The 15,017-nt window shown below is 39.4% G+C and overlaps 1 protein-coding gene across 1 annotated transcript in view; it reads right to left on the bottom strand.

Moving 5' to 3' along the window:
- dennd4c (DENN/MADD domain containing 4C) overlaps nt 1-15,017 on the bottom strand; it is an 86,850-nt gene that overhangs the window by 22,983 nt on the left and 48,850 nt on the right. Inside the window, exons 6-16 of the mRNA XM_062994129.1 lie at nt 14,369-14,610; nt 13,170-13,236; nt 12,989-13,047; nt 12,300-12,444; nt 11,979-12,154; nt 10,619-10,719; nt 9,359-9,577; nt 8,175-8,320; nt 5,945-5,983; nt 4,187-4,317; nt 901-1,033 (exon numbers count right to left, since the gene is read on the bottom strand). Of these exons, the coding sequence (XP_062850199.1) occupies nt 901-1,033; nt 4,187-4,317; nt 5,945-5,983; nt 8,175-8,320; nt 9,359-9,577; nt 10,619-10,719; nt 11,979-12,154; nt 12,300-12,444; nt 12,989-13,047; nt 13,170-13,236; nt 14,369-14,610 (1,458 nt within the window). The remainder of the gene's footprint in view (nt 1-900; nt 1,034-4,186; nt 4,318-5,944; nt 5,984-8,174; nt 8,321-9,358; nt 9,578-10,618; nt 10,720-11,978; nt 12,155-12,299; nt 12,445-12,988; nt 13,048-13,169; nt 13,237-14,368; nt 14,611-15,017) is intronic.

The following is a 15,017-nucleotide window of genomic DNA, read 5'->3' as shown; positions in this document are numbered from 1 at the left end:
CTATTTTAATGTTTATTTTTAAATTGAATTATTTTCCACATTCCAGACACTTGTAGGAATAATGACAAAACAAACACATACTCCTCTGCAGACCCGATGAACACTTAATGGTTCGGGAACTGAGGACTCTAATTGTTGCAGTTTTGCAAGTAAAATTTTTTCTCCTTTCTTGCTTGATACAATTACTTCAGTTGCTCAACAGTTTGTGGTTGCTGTCGTCCGATTCTCCTTTTCAGGATGCACCATATATTTCCAATAGGAGACAGATCTGGACTGCAGGCAGGTCAGTCAAGCACACACCTTCTGTGTCTACAAAGCCATGCTTTGTAGGGTGTACAGCATGAGGCCTGGCAATGGTACCTTCACATATATGCAAGTCACCCATGCCACGGGCACTGATGCCCCTCATACTATGACATGTTGGCTTTTGCACTTTTTAATCATGGCAGTCTGCATGGTCCTCTTCATCTTTGGCATAGAGAACTTGACATCTGTTTTGAATTGTGGAATCTGACCGTAGCACACGTTTCCACTGTATTTCACTCCATCTGAAATGAGCCAGGCCCAGAGAACTTGGAGGTGTTTCGGCATAGAATTGAGTTTCAGGTTGCATTTCTCGTTGCAGCGGTGGACTGTGTTAAGTAACAACAATTTTCTGAGGTACTCTTAAGCCCATGTGGCTATATTTATTACAGTAGCATGACAGTTTTTTTATTCAGTGTCATCTGAAAGCTAAAAGGTCATGTATATTCAACAGGAGTTTTTTATTTTAGTTCACTAGGATCAGACAGGAATGGTATATGGATAGTGGGTCCAGTGCATTTCCTATATTATTACAGAAATTTGACAAAGTGCTATGGAATAGTGGTTTGTAATGTTGTGCATATGTTACAGTCAGACCTGTTTGGTTCTTTTAGCCAGGAGTGCAGGGCTGTTGGAATCACTGGAACCTGCTACTCTAGTGCTAAGTGCTGGTTTCGGTGTCAGCGGCCGATCAAACAACTCCAGCTGTAATTGAGGGAAGCTCTTGTAGCTGTTGGAAAGCAAGAAGACACAGATAGTTAATAAATAACAATGTAAGCACCAAAAAAGAAACTGAAAAAAAAAATGTATAAAGGAAAATCCCATGACCTATGCGTTATATCTGAAAATAATATATTCCAATATAGTATAATCCAATACAGTTTGTCCAACTCCTACAAGAATTTTACTGGTCAGAAGAGGGTACGGGTACTGGACTGGCCGGCCTGCAGTCCTGACCTGTCCCCAATAGAGAATGTGTGGAGAATTTTGAAATGAAAAATACGACAATGGCGAATGAAGAATGGGACAAAATAAAAGCTGAAACACTAAATCACTCGGTGTCTTTTAAGTGTGGTGAAAAGGAATAGCAACATTACAAAGTGGTAAATGCTTTACTGTCCCAACTTTTTTGGAATGTGTTGCAGGCCTGAAATGCAGGATTGGATGTTTATTAATAAATGAAATGAAGTTGAGCAGACAAAACAGGAAATATCTCAGGTTCATCCTGTCTGCAATGAAATAAAAGTCAAAGGAAATGTAAGAAACCATAAATTCTTTGTTTTTTTATTATTTGCATTTTCCATGCTGTCCCAACTTTTTCTGATTTGGGGTTGTATAAAACGTTTAAAATTGTTCAGACATTTAAAAATCTAAATTCTGTGAGCTTGCTTGAGCATTGGGTCAGATTATGGAATTGTATTTCTCCTCAGCTGTGTGATCAACCAGATACACAATTGGCCGTGTCTGTTGGAAGAGATGGTCAAAAGGATTGCTCATTACTGCTGCAATTGCTGCCTCTGCTGGCTGGTCAAAGGCGCCCAAATAGAGATGGTGAGTAATGGAGTGCAGTGCTTGACTCCCCGTATGTGATAATGCTTTCTGTGAAAACCCTTCTCTGGCAATTGCACACGTCAAAGGGGGCTCTTTTAGGTACAAGCATCTTGGGTAGGGTACGGTGTCTGGAGCAGCTGAGGAAAGATACAACTGGGATACGATTGGACACGACTAGATTGGAAAAAAACAAAATTCTAAAAATATATATAAATCGAAATAAGATGAAATAAAGCTTGAGATTTTATTTTGAACTCTTTTCCAGGTTCATAACCTTTAAGATTACAATTTGATTGCAATAACTTTCATGATTTTTAGGACCATGGGAAACAACCAGGACTGTCAGAAGTTTATTCCTTTATTGTAAGTACCAGAGATAAATAGTGCATAGTCTTTAATGTTTATGACTGCTTTAAAGCAATATATTTAAAAGAAAATACAATAACATGCTCAACAGTAAACATCTAGAGAGAAGAGATGCGCTGAGATATGAGCAAAAGAGAAGTAGAAAGCTGGCACCAGAACTTGCCCACTGGGCACTAACTCAGTGCAATTGCAGTGATAGATGGTCGGCATGTATTGATGTCGGCATGAAAATAGACGACGCTAGCCTTGTGCTAAAGCAGAAAAAGCACTTATGTGCTATTTAAGTACAGTAAGAGGTGTACAGAAAGACTAGTAGCTAAATGAGGCCAGCATGCATTAAAAAGCTTAAATAAATTATCACCATCTGTGCTGTAAATATACAAAAGACTCGTAAAACACACTAAGCTTGAATTAAAATACCCAATTTTATTAGCATTACAAACAAAACTAAAACCACTGTTATTGAGCTGAAAGTAGCGCACAGCAAACAGCTTGCAAGTTTTCAGTGATATTATCAAACCAATCGTTTTAATATGACATGTGATTCCTACAGAGCTTTAATCCTTTTGGTCAGAAGTACTCGCCTACTCTGTGGTCCCCACTGAAGATGCGATTTGAGTGATTGGATCTTTGAGATGTGTTTGAGATTGGATCTTTGAGATGCTCTTAACAGCTTATACCTGGAATTACCACTGATTTTGTGTGATCCTATCACTGAAGCCACATGGGCAACCACACTTGTATCAATGTTAATGTACAGTGAATCAAACATCAGATGTCTTTCCAAGTCTGCTGTTTGTGGTTTTTCCATAATGTCTGTTATTTCTTTGTCTGCAGATTTTGTATTAAGTATATCTGTTTAAAAAAAATTGTCATTGCTTTTAACCCTAGGATGGCGCTTTAATCCATCAAGGTATTTGTTTGTTTATTAGGATTTTAACGTCATGTTTTACACTCTTTGGTTACATTCATGACAGGAACGGTAGTTACTCATTACTCAAGATTCATCAGTTCACAAGGTTATATCAAACAGTCTTGGACAATTTAGTATCTCCAATTTACCTCACTTGCATGTCTTTGGACTGTGGGAGGAAACCGGAGCACCCGGAGGAAACCCACGTAGACATGGGGAGAACATGCAAACTCCACACAGAAAGGACCCGGACTGCCCCACCTGGGGATCAAACCCAGGACCTTCTTGCTGTGAGGCGACAGTGCTACCCACTTAGCCACCATGCCGCCTAAACCATCAAGGTATGAACAGGGTCCCCATAAACTGGGTACTGTGGATACACAGTGGTGCTGACTAATTCAAGGACAGTGGTAGCCTAGTGGGTAGAGCTTTGGGCTATTAATCGGAAGATTGACGGTTCAAATCCAGGCTCTGCTTTGCAGCCACTGTTGGGCCCTTGAGCAAAGCCCTTAACCCTGTTTGCTTCAGGGGCGACGTACAATGGCTGACCCTGCGCTCTGACCCCGGCTGGGATATGCGAAAAAATTATTTTATTGTACTGTACACCTGTATATGTATATAAGACAAATAAAGGCATATTATATTATTATTATTATTAGTCTTGATGCAAGTAAGGATTGAGGAATGGCTAAACACAAAGGCGTTATTCAATTTATGACATCCTTTTCCCATTTCAAACCCATTTCACACAATTTTGATAAACGTTGGAGTTCAGAGCACATTTGTGAAGCTGGCAAAACATAGCAAGACACAAATGTTGTTTTGATAAGGTAAGTCAAGGTAAATATAATGGTTTGTTTACTTTAAACTTAAATGGGATCCTTTTTTGGTTTTTCATTTATTTCTATCGTCAGTTAGTGGGTAGAAGCATCCATGAGGGATACTAATACCAAGGCAAAACAAAAGCATTTTTGCCTTGGTGAAATGTGTCAAGTGCTGTGATAAGTAGGTCAGCCATCTAAAAAGAGTTAACAATAGTTTAGGAAGACGCACCTGTATTTAGGAGGAGGCTCTGTGCCATCATCAGGAGGGGGTTCGGGAGGCATGACAAACACTGTGTGCTCGCTTTTCTGGGACTCATCCAGCTCCACCAGCCTGGTATCTTCTGACAGCTCTCCTTCAACCTGCAATGACGAGTCACCATGACTTCAGATGCTGATTCAGGTACACTATATGACCAAAACTATGTGGACCTGACCGTGATTTTTAAAATTACAGTTGGCATATTTGTGGGTGCTCGGGTGGTGCAGCGGACCAATGCACAAGCATACCACTGTGAAGTGTTCAAACAGTTCTGATAGTTATAGAGATCTGATAGATATTCTGACACAGAGGTCGAATATCAGCAGAGCCACCGACCTGACCGGTTATCCACAGATACACAATTGGCCGTGTTTCAAGAAGGGTAGGTCGGACAGGGTCTCTGTGATATGGCTTTGTGTGGTTGAAAGCGTGTCATTTATTTTACATCTGAGTTTTATACAAGTTAGCAATAGGTGTGGATGCAACATTTAAGTTTAATAATAAGAAGGTTTCGGGTCGCTCAGGTGGCGCAGTGGTAAAACACACACTAGAAAACCAGAGCTGGGATTACATCATATACGTAGATTGTCAGCTCTGCCGGCTGGCTGGGCTGAGCAGCCACATGAACAATGATCGGCCTGTTGTTCATATAGGGGTGGGATATTAAGCCAGATAGGGACTCTCTCATGACTGATGCAACTCCGACCTCTGCACAGAGACAAGGAAAGAGTGCGCTGATCAGGGTGTGTCTCTCCGTACACAGTGCTGATCCGCATATGCACTCGTCAAGTGTAGGTGACAAGATGCATACGGCTGCTGCCCACATGTCGGAGGGGGTGTGGGTTAGCTTTGTTCTCCTCAATCAGAGTCGGGGCCGGCATTAGTGGAGAAAAAACATGACGCAATCGGGCAGTTTTTAGGAGAAAAAAGGGAAGAAAATGCATAAACAAAATATTTAAAAAAATAAATAAAAGATAAGAAGAAGGTTTCTATGGTAACTTAGGAACTAGGAGAAAGGATTTGTCTGAACATGGGTTGGAAAATATTTAACACATCTTTCTGCTTTGGATTTGTGTAAATGTCAGGTTTTTGATTATCTGATTATATTTGGTGGAAAATGCAGGCCACTCTATAACCATTAATAAAAATAACAGCAGACATGTGTGACAAATGTGTGACAGCTGTGTGTACTTACATTAGTCCAAATTAATATTTCCACAAATTAATTTGCAATATTCTTTCTTTAAAAAAAACACACACTTGTAGGTGCACTGGGACTTTCAAATGTAGGTCTCCATTTTCATGTCACAGTGATAATGACACAGTGGTTTAATCACGATGTTAAAAACTGATGGGAGTTTCCATGTACTTTATGACTCATTGTGTTAATCAAAACATTTTGTCAACATTTCCAACAGCAGATGGCAGAGTTAATTATTTACTCTGTTAAACCGATGGTACTGAATCCGAGCAGCAGAAGCCATCTGTGCTTTATCTTGCTGACCAGCTGATCTAAATCCTGTTACATTAGAGAGTCTTAACCTCGACCTTTACAACCTTAATGCCAAACTGTGCCCTATTTGAACACCAAGTACACTAAAAGTACAGCTCCCACTAACATATTTTCCTGTGCTTATGTTTAACATCACTGTTTGATCATTATCATCAGAACAAGCTGTTAGGCTAAAAAGCATTCCAAGGAAATCTTGCAGGAAAATGATGACTCACCTTGGTGCCCTTGTCTGTTCCTTTATCAGATGGAAAAAGCTGTAAAAGAGGAGAAAGAGGAACAAAGTAAATCATAGGAAGTTCTGTTTCCTCGCTTCCTCCCAGTCTGAATAAAGTTATGGATTATGACCGGGGGATGCAAAAAACTGCAAGAAATCAGTGGAACAACAATACTCTTACACCTTTAAATGCACCCATGTATGGTTTGGAATGTAGATTATTCTAAATGTGCCTTGTTAAAATACAAACAAAAGTTTGGACACTCTTTTTCTGAACAACATTCTGTTTTGAAGTGTTTTTTTTTCACATTACATTATCCACAGGGAACAAACATCTCATTTTCTCAACGATATAAAATATTTAATGTGTAATAACTTATTTACATGCCTCGGTTTATGTCCCTTTTTATATGTTAAAATAAAGCAAATAAACAGTATTTGTGCATAAAAATTCACTAACTTATTCTTAATCTAAGAAGTAAATCTGCAAAACAGGGACTTTGACTAGAAGTGTCCAAACAAGTGTTAATGCACTGAATAAGCTGACGACTAGACTACAATTAGACTGGCTTTTTTAGATGACTGAGATCCACCTACCTTAGCCCTACCTTAATTTCAGATACCATAATGTACAGGGTGGGCCATTTATATGGATACACCTAAATAAAATGGGAATGGTTGGTGATATTAACTTCCTGTTTGTGGCACATTAGTATATGGGAGGGGGGAAACTTTTCAAGATGGGTGGTGACCATGGCGGCCATTTTGAAGTCGGCCATTTTGGATCCAACTTTAGTTTTTTCAATGGGAAAAGGGTCATGTGACACATCAAACTTATTGAGAATTTCACAAGAAAAACAATGGTGTGCTTGGTTTTAACGTAACTTTATTCTTTCATGAGTTATTTACAAGCTTCTCTTTGTTTACAGCCATTGACATGTCGCAGAGGTTAACACGTGAGGAGCGGATAGAAATTGTGTTGATGTCTGGTGAACGCAGTACCCGGGTCATTGCAGCAGATTTCAATGCAAGACACCCTACGAGACCACCCATCTCCCATGCTACAGTTAGCAAACTGCTTGCCAAGTTTCGTGAAACTGGTTCAGTGTTGGATTTGCCAAAATGTGGACGCATGAAAACTGTCACTAATGAAGAAACATCAGTGGCTGTCCTAGCTTCATTCAGCAAGAGCCCACAGCGTAGCACTCGCCGCATGTCACTGGAGAGTGGCATCAGTCGAACATCCCTTCGGCGGATATTAGCTACTCACAAATGGCACCCCTTACAAACTCCAGCTGCTGCAGCATCTCAACGAGGATGACCCAGATCGGCGCACTGAATTTGCAGAATGGGCAAAACAAAAATTGGAACAGGACCCTCAGTTTACACAGAACATTTTGTTCAGTGATGAGGCAAACTTTTATGTGAATGGTGAAGTTAACAAACAAAACCACCGCTATTGGTCTGACACTAACCCACATTGGATAGATCCCTCCAAGACTGTTGGAACACAAAAATTGATGGTATGGTGTGGTATATGGGGTACAAAGATAGTGGGGCCATTCTTCATCAATGGAAACCTCAAGGCCACTGGATATTTGAAATTGCTACATGATGATGTGTTTCCCTCTTTATACACTGAAGCTGGAACGTTCCCTGAGTTTTTCAGGCAAGATGGTGCACCACCACATTATGGGTGTCAGGTCCGAGCATTCCTAGATGAACAGTTTCCTGGAAAGTGGATTGGTCGTCGTGGGCCAGTTGAATGGCCCCCAAGGTCTCCCGATCTGACCCCCTTAGACTTTTATCTTTGGGGTCATCTGAAGGCAATTGTCTATGCTGTGAAGATACGAGATTCTCAATATGTTTGATGTGTCACATGACCCTCTTCCCATTGAAAAAACTAAAGTTGGATCCAAAATGGCCGACTTCAAAATGGCCGCCATGGTCACCACCCATCTTGAAAAGTTTTCCCCCTCCCATATACTAATGTGCCACAAACAGGAAGTTAATATCACCAACCATTCCCATTTTATTTAGGTGTATCCATATAAATGGCCCACCCTGTACAGTTTACGTAAGAATGTGAATGATCAGACAATAATGATCAGCATAATTAGTATGCATGTAAATGCACTCATTACATGAAGGACATTTTTGATCTGTTGCTACAAGCATAAAAAGAGCTTTTAAAAGTACCAAAGTCGAGACATATGTGTATATGGTTGCACCTTTTCAATGCAGTAGTCAAAGAAAGCCAGGCCGGTGTCCTTGTCACTGACAAAACTGCACTCCTCAATGAAGCGAATGAAAATCTGGGTCTTCGTGAGCGGTGTATAGAACTTCTGGTGAGCACGATCTCTGCTCTTTAAAAATCCTGATAGAGGAGGGAGTACAGTCAACAATGCATTTAGCCTTGGCTACGTTTCATTCAATAAGTGTTGGTTCAAAGATGGTCATTTCAAACACAGACACACAAAATGCATTTTGGATCTATGCTAAGCAAATCTATGTCTTTAAAACCATGAAGTTTCCACTAAATATATATTTCACTGTAGAAATTCTAGGATCTTTTCAATTCATCCTGTCTAATAGACTGTATCAGTACTGGATTTAATTCTGATTTACCAGCTTGTTTTACGCTGTGCCATGTGTGATGGCAACAAACATACAGACACGTCACAGATCATGTATGTAAGCACAGGCCACATCAAAACTTACAGCGAAATCAGTACTAGTCTTAGCCAGTAATGACATTTAGGAAAAGTGGTAGCTTAGCGGGTAGAGCTTGGGCTATCAATCAAAAGTCTGTGGCTTCAAATCCCAGCTCTGCCAAGCAGCCAGAGCAAGACAATTAACCCTCTAAGCTTTGTGGACGCCATACATTGGCTGGCCCTGCGCTCTGACCCCAGCGTTCAAACAAGCTTTGTTTAGGCATTTTATTCTGCTATATTCGGAGACTGGCTTAACACCACCTAAAAATTTGTAATTTGTTTTACCAATAAATTGTTTATACAGAACTTTTTCCACATCCAATATTTAAAACAAGAAGATTTTTTCCAAGTTTTGCTCTGGCTGGATTAGAATTCTAATTCTAATAACTTTTATTAAAATAACAAAAAAAAAAACACATGTATACCAAACCAATTACATTTTTAAAGAAACGCATGTATAGCAAACTATTTCGTAAAATGTTGTGATCAAATGTTTTGTGACAAAATACATACAGGTTTAATCTGACTTTTCCATCTTTGTGCATCTGATTAAAAATCAACAAAAATCAACAAAACTATGCTCATAAAATAAACTGTTTTAAATGCAGTTACACAAATAGCTAATTAGATACATTTCCTGTTTTTGTTTGAGTGTGCACGTGTGTGTGTGTGTGTGTGTGTGTGTGTGTATTGTACGCTACCCTGCAAGTCGAAGAGGGAGCCGGCAGAGGTGGCTTTCTCTGATGGTGCCTGGGTGATGGGTGTGAGGTAAGAACGGTAGCCTTTTAGTATGGAGGCCATAAAGCGCAGAAAAGCTTCCTGGACCTCCATCTCAAGGCCGGTCATCTTTTTATGCCAGGTGAAGTCCGCCTCAATCGGTGTCATCTCCACTGCCAAATATTCTGGAGATGACTGTCTCACTAGAAAATCATACAGATCGATGTTAGTTAAACAAGGAAATATAATGCTTGAATATTATAGTAACATAAAATAGTAATATAGTATTACAAATGTTAATGTAGAATAGTAATACAGAATTACACATGTTGGGCAGATACTAAATTGTGTTTATGCTCATCCAAAAGTAAGAAAAAACTGTTATGGGTGTAAGACCCAGAGTTCACAGTCACAAAATCCATACTCAAATAAATACAACCCATTGACACAAGTCGCAAATATCACATGACCACATTATTAATGACACTACTTGACTTAAATACAAACTGCCTTTTATGCTTTATGGGCCTCTAAACAATAAGTAAACAAACTAACCTGTAGTTTAAAAAAAGTGGATTTCACTGTTTCACTGCTATAACTAGCTAATTTAATGTTCCCAATTATTTTACTTAAAGAAATATTTGCTGTACGGTAACTTATTTGGGAAGCAGATGTACCAAACCTTTCAGTTGACCAATCATTGCTATGCTCATCTTTAATAAAGAAGAATCTGTAGCACAATGTAACTGACTTATCCCTGGTGGTTTAGGTCACAGGTAAGGCCACATAAATACTGAATCCACTAAGAATGAAGACAGAGTGGTTACTGTAAAAACATAACATAAACAGCATAAACAGTTTTACTTTTCTGCATTTTCTAGCTGATTGTACCACTCTGCCTCTTTCTGCCACAGAACATTCCTTCCCCCTCGCATTCTCTTTCTTGGCCCAACACTGGCATAGTTTCCACTGGTATCATGCTGGCCAACAGTACTAGTGGTGGTCATTGTTAACCTGGGATTTAACCGAACTGGTATGTAAATCTTACTTTGGATGCACATATTTCACATGCCACAGTTTCTATGCTGGATGTCTTGATGCATCCCACCCTCTTTACCTGGGCTTGGGACCAGTACAATTTTTTGCAACTTGTTTGCTTTAGTCGCACTTACCAAAGTAGTTACCAATCAGTAAAAAAAATCAGTAAAAACTAAATATCTTGAATGATTTAGAGGTGCTCGTACCTGTATTAAGCTGTTGGTGCAGATTAACCAGCGAGTTCATCAGGCTCTTGCAGGGTTTTTTGGGAAGATTTTTCCAGCTACAGTTCTTCTTCTCATCAGACCTAACACAAGGTAAAAACTAGTGAGCAATATCATACAGATAACTGAAGAATAAAGTTATTTTCAATGTTGATAACGGAAGGCCTTATCAATAGCTTTAGCTTAAGATCCAATTCATATTATTTGAGAAATCATCTTTTTTTTTTAATGTATTTCATTATACCATTATAATAGTGTAATAACCGATATGATGGAGGGTCATTTAATGCACTATTAAACACTAAAAGGACATGACATTTATATGGCTTTAAGATAGAGGTAATAAGTAGAAAATTATCTACATACAAACAAACCTTTTTAAGGTTCAGTTTGTAGTTCTTAAAGTTGACATCTATTTTTAACACTTAAACCGATCAGCCATAACATTAAAACCACCTCCTTTGTTTGTAAACGCATTGTCCATTTTATTGGCTTTACTTACCGTATAGAAGCACTTTGTAGTTCTACAGTTACTGACTGTAGTCCATTTATTTCTCTGCATTTATTTATAATTAAACAGCTATTCTTGATTTAATTTTCATTTTAATCAACAAAGCACAAATAACAATAAACAGCAATTTATTCAAACTGCTCTGAACTTTTACCTTTTCTGCATTATTGTGGACGAAATAAAAAAGCTGAATTTTTATTTTCAGTAAAGTCATTAATCTGACTGACAATGACAGAAATGTACATTTTGTTTGTGGCAAGATGTACATACAACTCTGAGCTCTGATAATCATATGAGATAACTGAAATCAGGCAGTTATTAGGCAGTTGGGGAGAGAAGGATGATGGCCAAGCGTTCATCCTTAATGGAGAACACCTCTCACCCACTGCATGAGACTGTGGCAGCACTGGGCTGCACCTTTAGCGACAGGCTTCTTCACCCACGTTGCTCAAAGGAGAAATACAACTCCTTTCTTCCTTCTGCTGTCAGGCAATATAACCAGCAGCACGCCAAATGCAGACAATCATCTCTACCACAATAATTCATATGGTTTTAATCTGCTCTCAAGTACAATAACTTCTTAAAATATGTGCAATACCAGCTGTACTTTGTGCAATACATTGTAATAACTGTACAATATTTGCTTAACTTTTTTTAAAAGACACATTTCTTACTTTATTATATATATATATATATATAATTATTATATATTATTATTATATTTCTTGAAGGCTGCTGTAACACTGCAAATTTCCCCCTTGGGATAATAAAAGGCTATCTTATCTTATTAAAATTGTTTAAAATTATGCTGCGTAACATTGCCACACTCACAGGTAAATAGTGCTGGTGTCCAGATCCACACAAACCACATCCGGCGGGGGGTCATAGAGATCAAAATATCTGGAGTCCACACCCACAATGAAAGGACAGGGTGCATTTAGGACCCCAGCCAGAGAAAGAGGACATAGAGGGATGTATGGGCACTGCCACTGAAATGGAAAAATCATCTGAAAGCAGAGAGAAGGGGGTAGAAATAGAAATGTCAAATCACGTCTTGAGCTGCGCACATTGGGAAAATTATATGGTACACACTTCAACACACGCGCACACACGCGTACACACTTCAACACACGCGCGCACACACACACTTACCGCCACTACAGCCTCAGCTACACCAGTCAGTACAGCTGGTCGGAGTGAGTGTAAAAGGATCTTGTTCTCCAGCAGCACCAAATGCAGCAGTGTTGCACAGTTTTCTGAACCCAGGTTTGCAAGCAAAGTGCTATAATCTGCACCACTGTATTGGAGATAAAAAAAAACTGTTTAGGACACTTAATTCTAATTCTAATTCCTCAAACAACAGCTTACAACTTAGTATGATAAAACCTTTCCAACTCAACACTTTAGCCCTTTTAAGAATGCATTAACAAACAGGCTTTTGCACACTTAGCTTAATTATTCATACAGAGAGGACAGTAAATGCTAATCCAGAATTAGGATTGTGTTAAAACTGCACACTCACAGCTTCACCCAATACTGACAGTCAGCAATTCTTTCCTCAAACTTCGGCTAACCTGAATTAGTCACTACTAAAAAAAACCCGCATCAAATACACTGTACTTAAAAACTAGACTGACCCGTTCCTAACACATTGTCAATTCTTTGGCACTGATAGTTTTTAGCAGGAATTGCCAAGCTCATAAAATTAATTTATGCTAAGGGAAAAAAAGTGAATGTGTTTTCCCATTAAGCTTGGTTAAAAAACATCAGTCTTTGCAACAGGCAGATGATCAAAACAGAAAAACATCGGGACCACATCGGGAAATCCACTGTCATCTTACCTTAGTGGTAAAGGTGTACATACAGGCTGGGACAGCATCAAGCTGTCTTGTGGCGAGAGCTGAAGGATGGAAAAAGAACATTTTTGAAAACCTCATCATCATTATTAAATATCATCTCATACTGTATATACACATCGGCTGAAAACCGTTCATTCAGAATAAAGGGTTTTAGTAGCCGTACCTGGACCAGTATTCTGGGTCTCTGGGGGGAAGGGAAGGGCACATTGTTCATAAAATGAGAGATGTGCCTGAAATAGAAAATAAATACATACAGTGAGGCCTTTTCAATGACCTAGATTAACTTAGGAAAAGTTAATGTTAAACAGAGTCTAGAGGTCTGATACTGTGGACTTTGATCAAGACTACAGGAAATATCACTTGTGCTAAAGGAGGCTCTGTAAGTTATACAATAATGTGTTTAATAAAGATGAAGTATTAAACACATTATTCCTTGTTTCTACACTCACTGTCCATTTTGTCAGCTCCACTTACCATATAGAAGCACTTTGTAGTTCTACAATTACTGACTGTAGTCCATCTGTCTCTCTGCATGCTTTGTTAGCCCCCTTTCATGCTGTTCTTCAATGGTCAGGACCCCCACAGGACCACCACAGAGCAGGTATTATTTAGGTGGTGGATCATTCTCAGCACTGCAGTGACACTGACATGGTGGTGGTGTGTTAGTGTGTGTTGTGCTGGTATGAGTAGATAAGACACAGCAATGCTGCTGGAGTTTTTAAACACCTCACTGTCTCTGCTGAACTGAGAATAGTCCACCAACCAAAAATATCCAGCCAACAGCGCCTCGTGGGCAGCGTCCTGTGACCACTGATGAAGGTCTAAAAGGTGACCAACTCAAACAGCAGCAATAGATGAACCAACTAGGTGGACCAACTAGGTAGGAGTGTCTAACAGAGTGGACACTGCATTTAAAAACTCCAGCAGCGCTGCTGTGTCTGATCCACTCATCCCAGCACAACACATACTAACACACCACCACCATGTCAGTGTCACTGCAGTGCTGAGAATGATCCACCACCTAAATAATACCTGCTCTGTAGTGGTCCTGTGGGGGTCCTGACCATTGAAGAACAGGGTGAAAGCAGGCTAAAAAGGTAGGTGGAGAAATAGATGGACTACAGTCAGTAATTGTAGAACTACAAAGTGCTTCTATATGGTAAGTGGAGCTGATAATATGGACAGTGAGTGTACAAACAAGGAGGTGGTTTTAATGTTATGACTGATCAGTGTACATTTCTAAGCTTTGTTTAAATTCAGTTTCAAGCAAAACTACAACTTGTTTGGTGTAAACTGGTACCGTCTTGTAGACTTGTTTACTATCAACATTACATCTAGTCATAAACCCTGCAGTTCTCTTACTTCTCAATGGGCAGAGGGTCACCAGCATTAGTCGAGAGCTTGTAAACGAAGAGGAGGTAGTCCTTAAAAGCTTGGAAGAAAGGCCAGCGGGACAGCACACAGATGCACTTGTTTGCGTTGACTGTGCGATTGGGAATGGGCTTCTTGTCCACAGTGGTGAGGAGTCCAAGTTGAATCTTCTGCTTCTCACTCAAGTTCTCTGCTGGGTAGAGCTCATAGAACTGGATGGCTGCACCATACACCTACGTAGAGTATAGAACAGTGCGACATTATGAGAGGTTTCATACGATCATGCCAAAGATGTAAGTCTTAGCATGATGACAAGCAAACCCAAATACAAACAAAATCTCTCTAAGTAAAGCAACAACATATATGAACATTTTAAACTTTGAACTACAGTAACAAAAAATATTTTAATAGGATTTTAACATCATGTTTTACACACTTTGATTACATTCATGACAGAACAGGTAATTACTGGTTACACAAGATTCATCAGTTCAAGTTCTTTAATGTCAAACACAGTCATGGACAATTTTGTATCTCCAATTTCTCTCACTCCTTACTCCAGAAACCAGAACTCCCGGAGGAAACCCACACAGACACAGGGAAGAACATGCACACTTTACACAGAAAGGACCCTGACCAC

This window comes from Trichomycterus rosablanca, chromosome 4, assembly GCF_030014385.1.
Source record: "Trichomycterus rosablanca isolate fTriRos1 chromosome 4, fTriRos1.hap1, whole genome shotgun sequence".
NCBI classification, from domain to species: Eukaryota; Metazoa; Chordata; class Actinopteri; order Siluriformes; family Trichomycteridae; genus Trichomycterus; species Trichomycterus rosablanca.
This window is presented reverse-complemented; position numbering and strand designations above follow the sequence as displayed.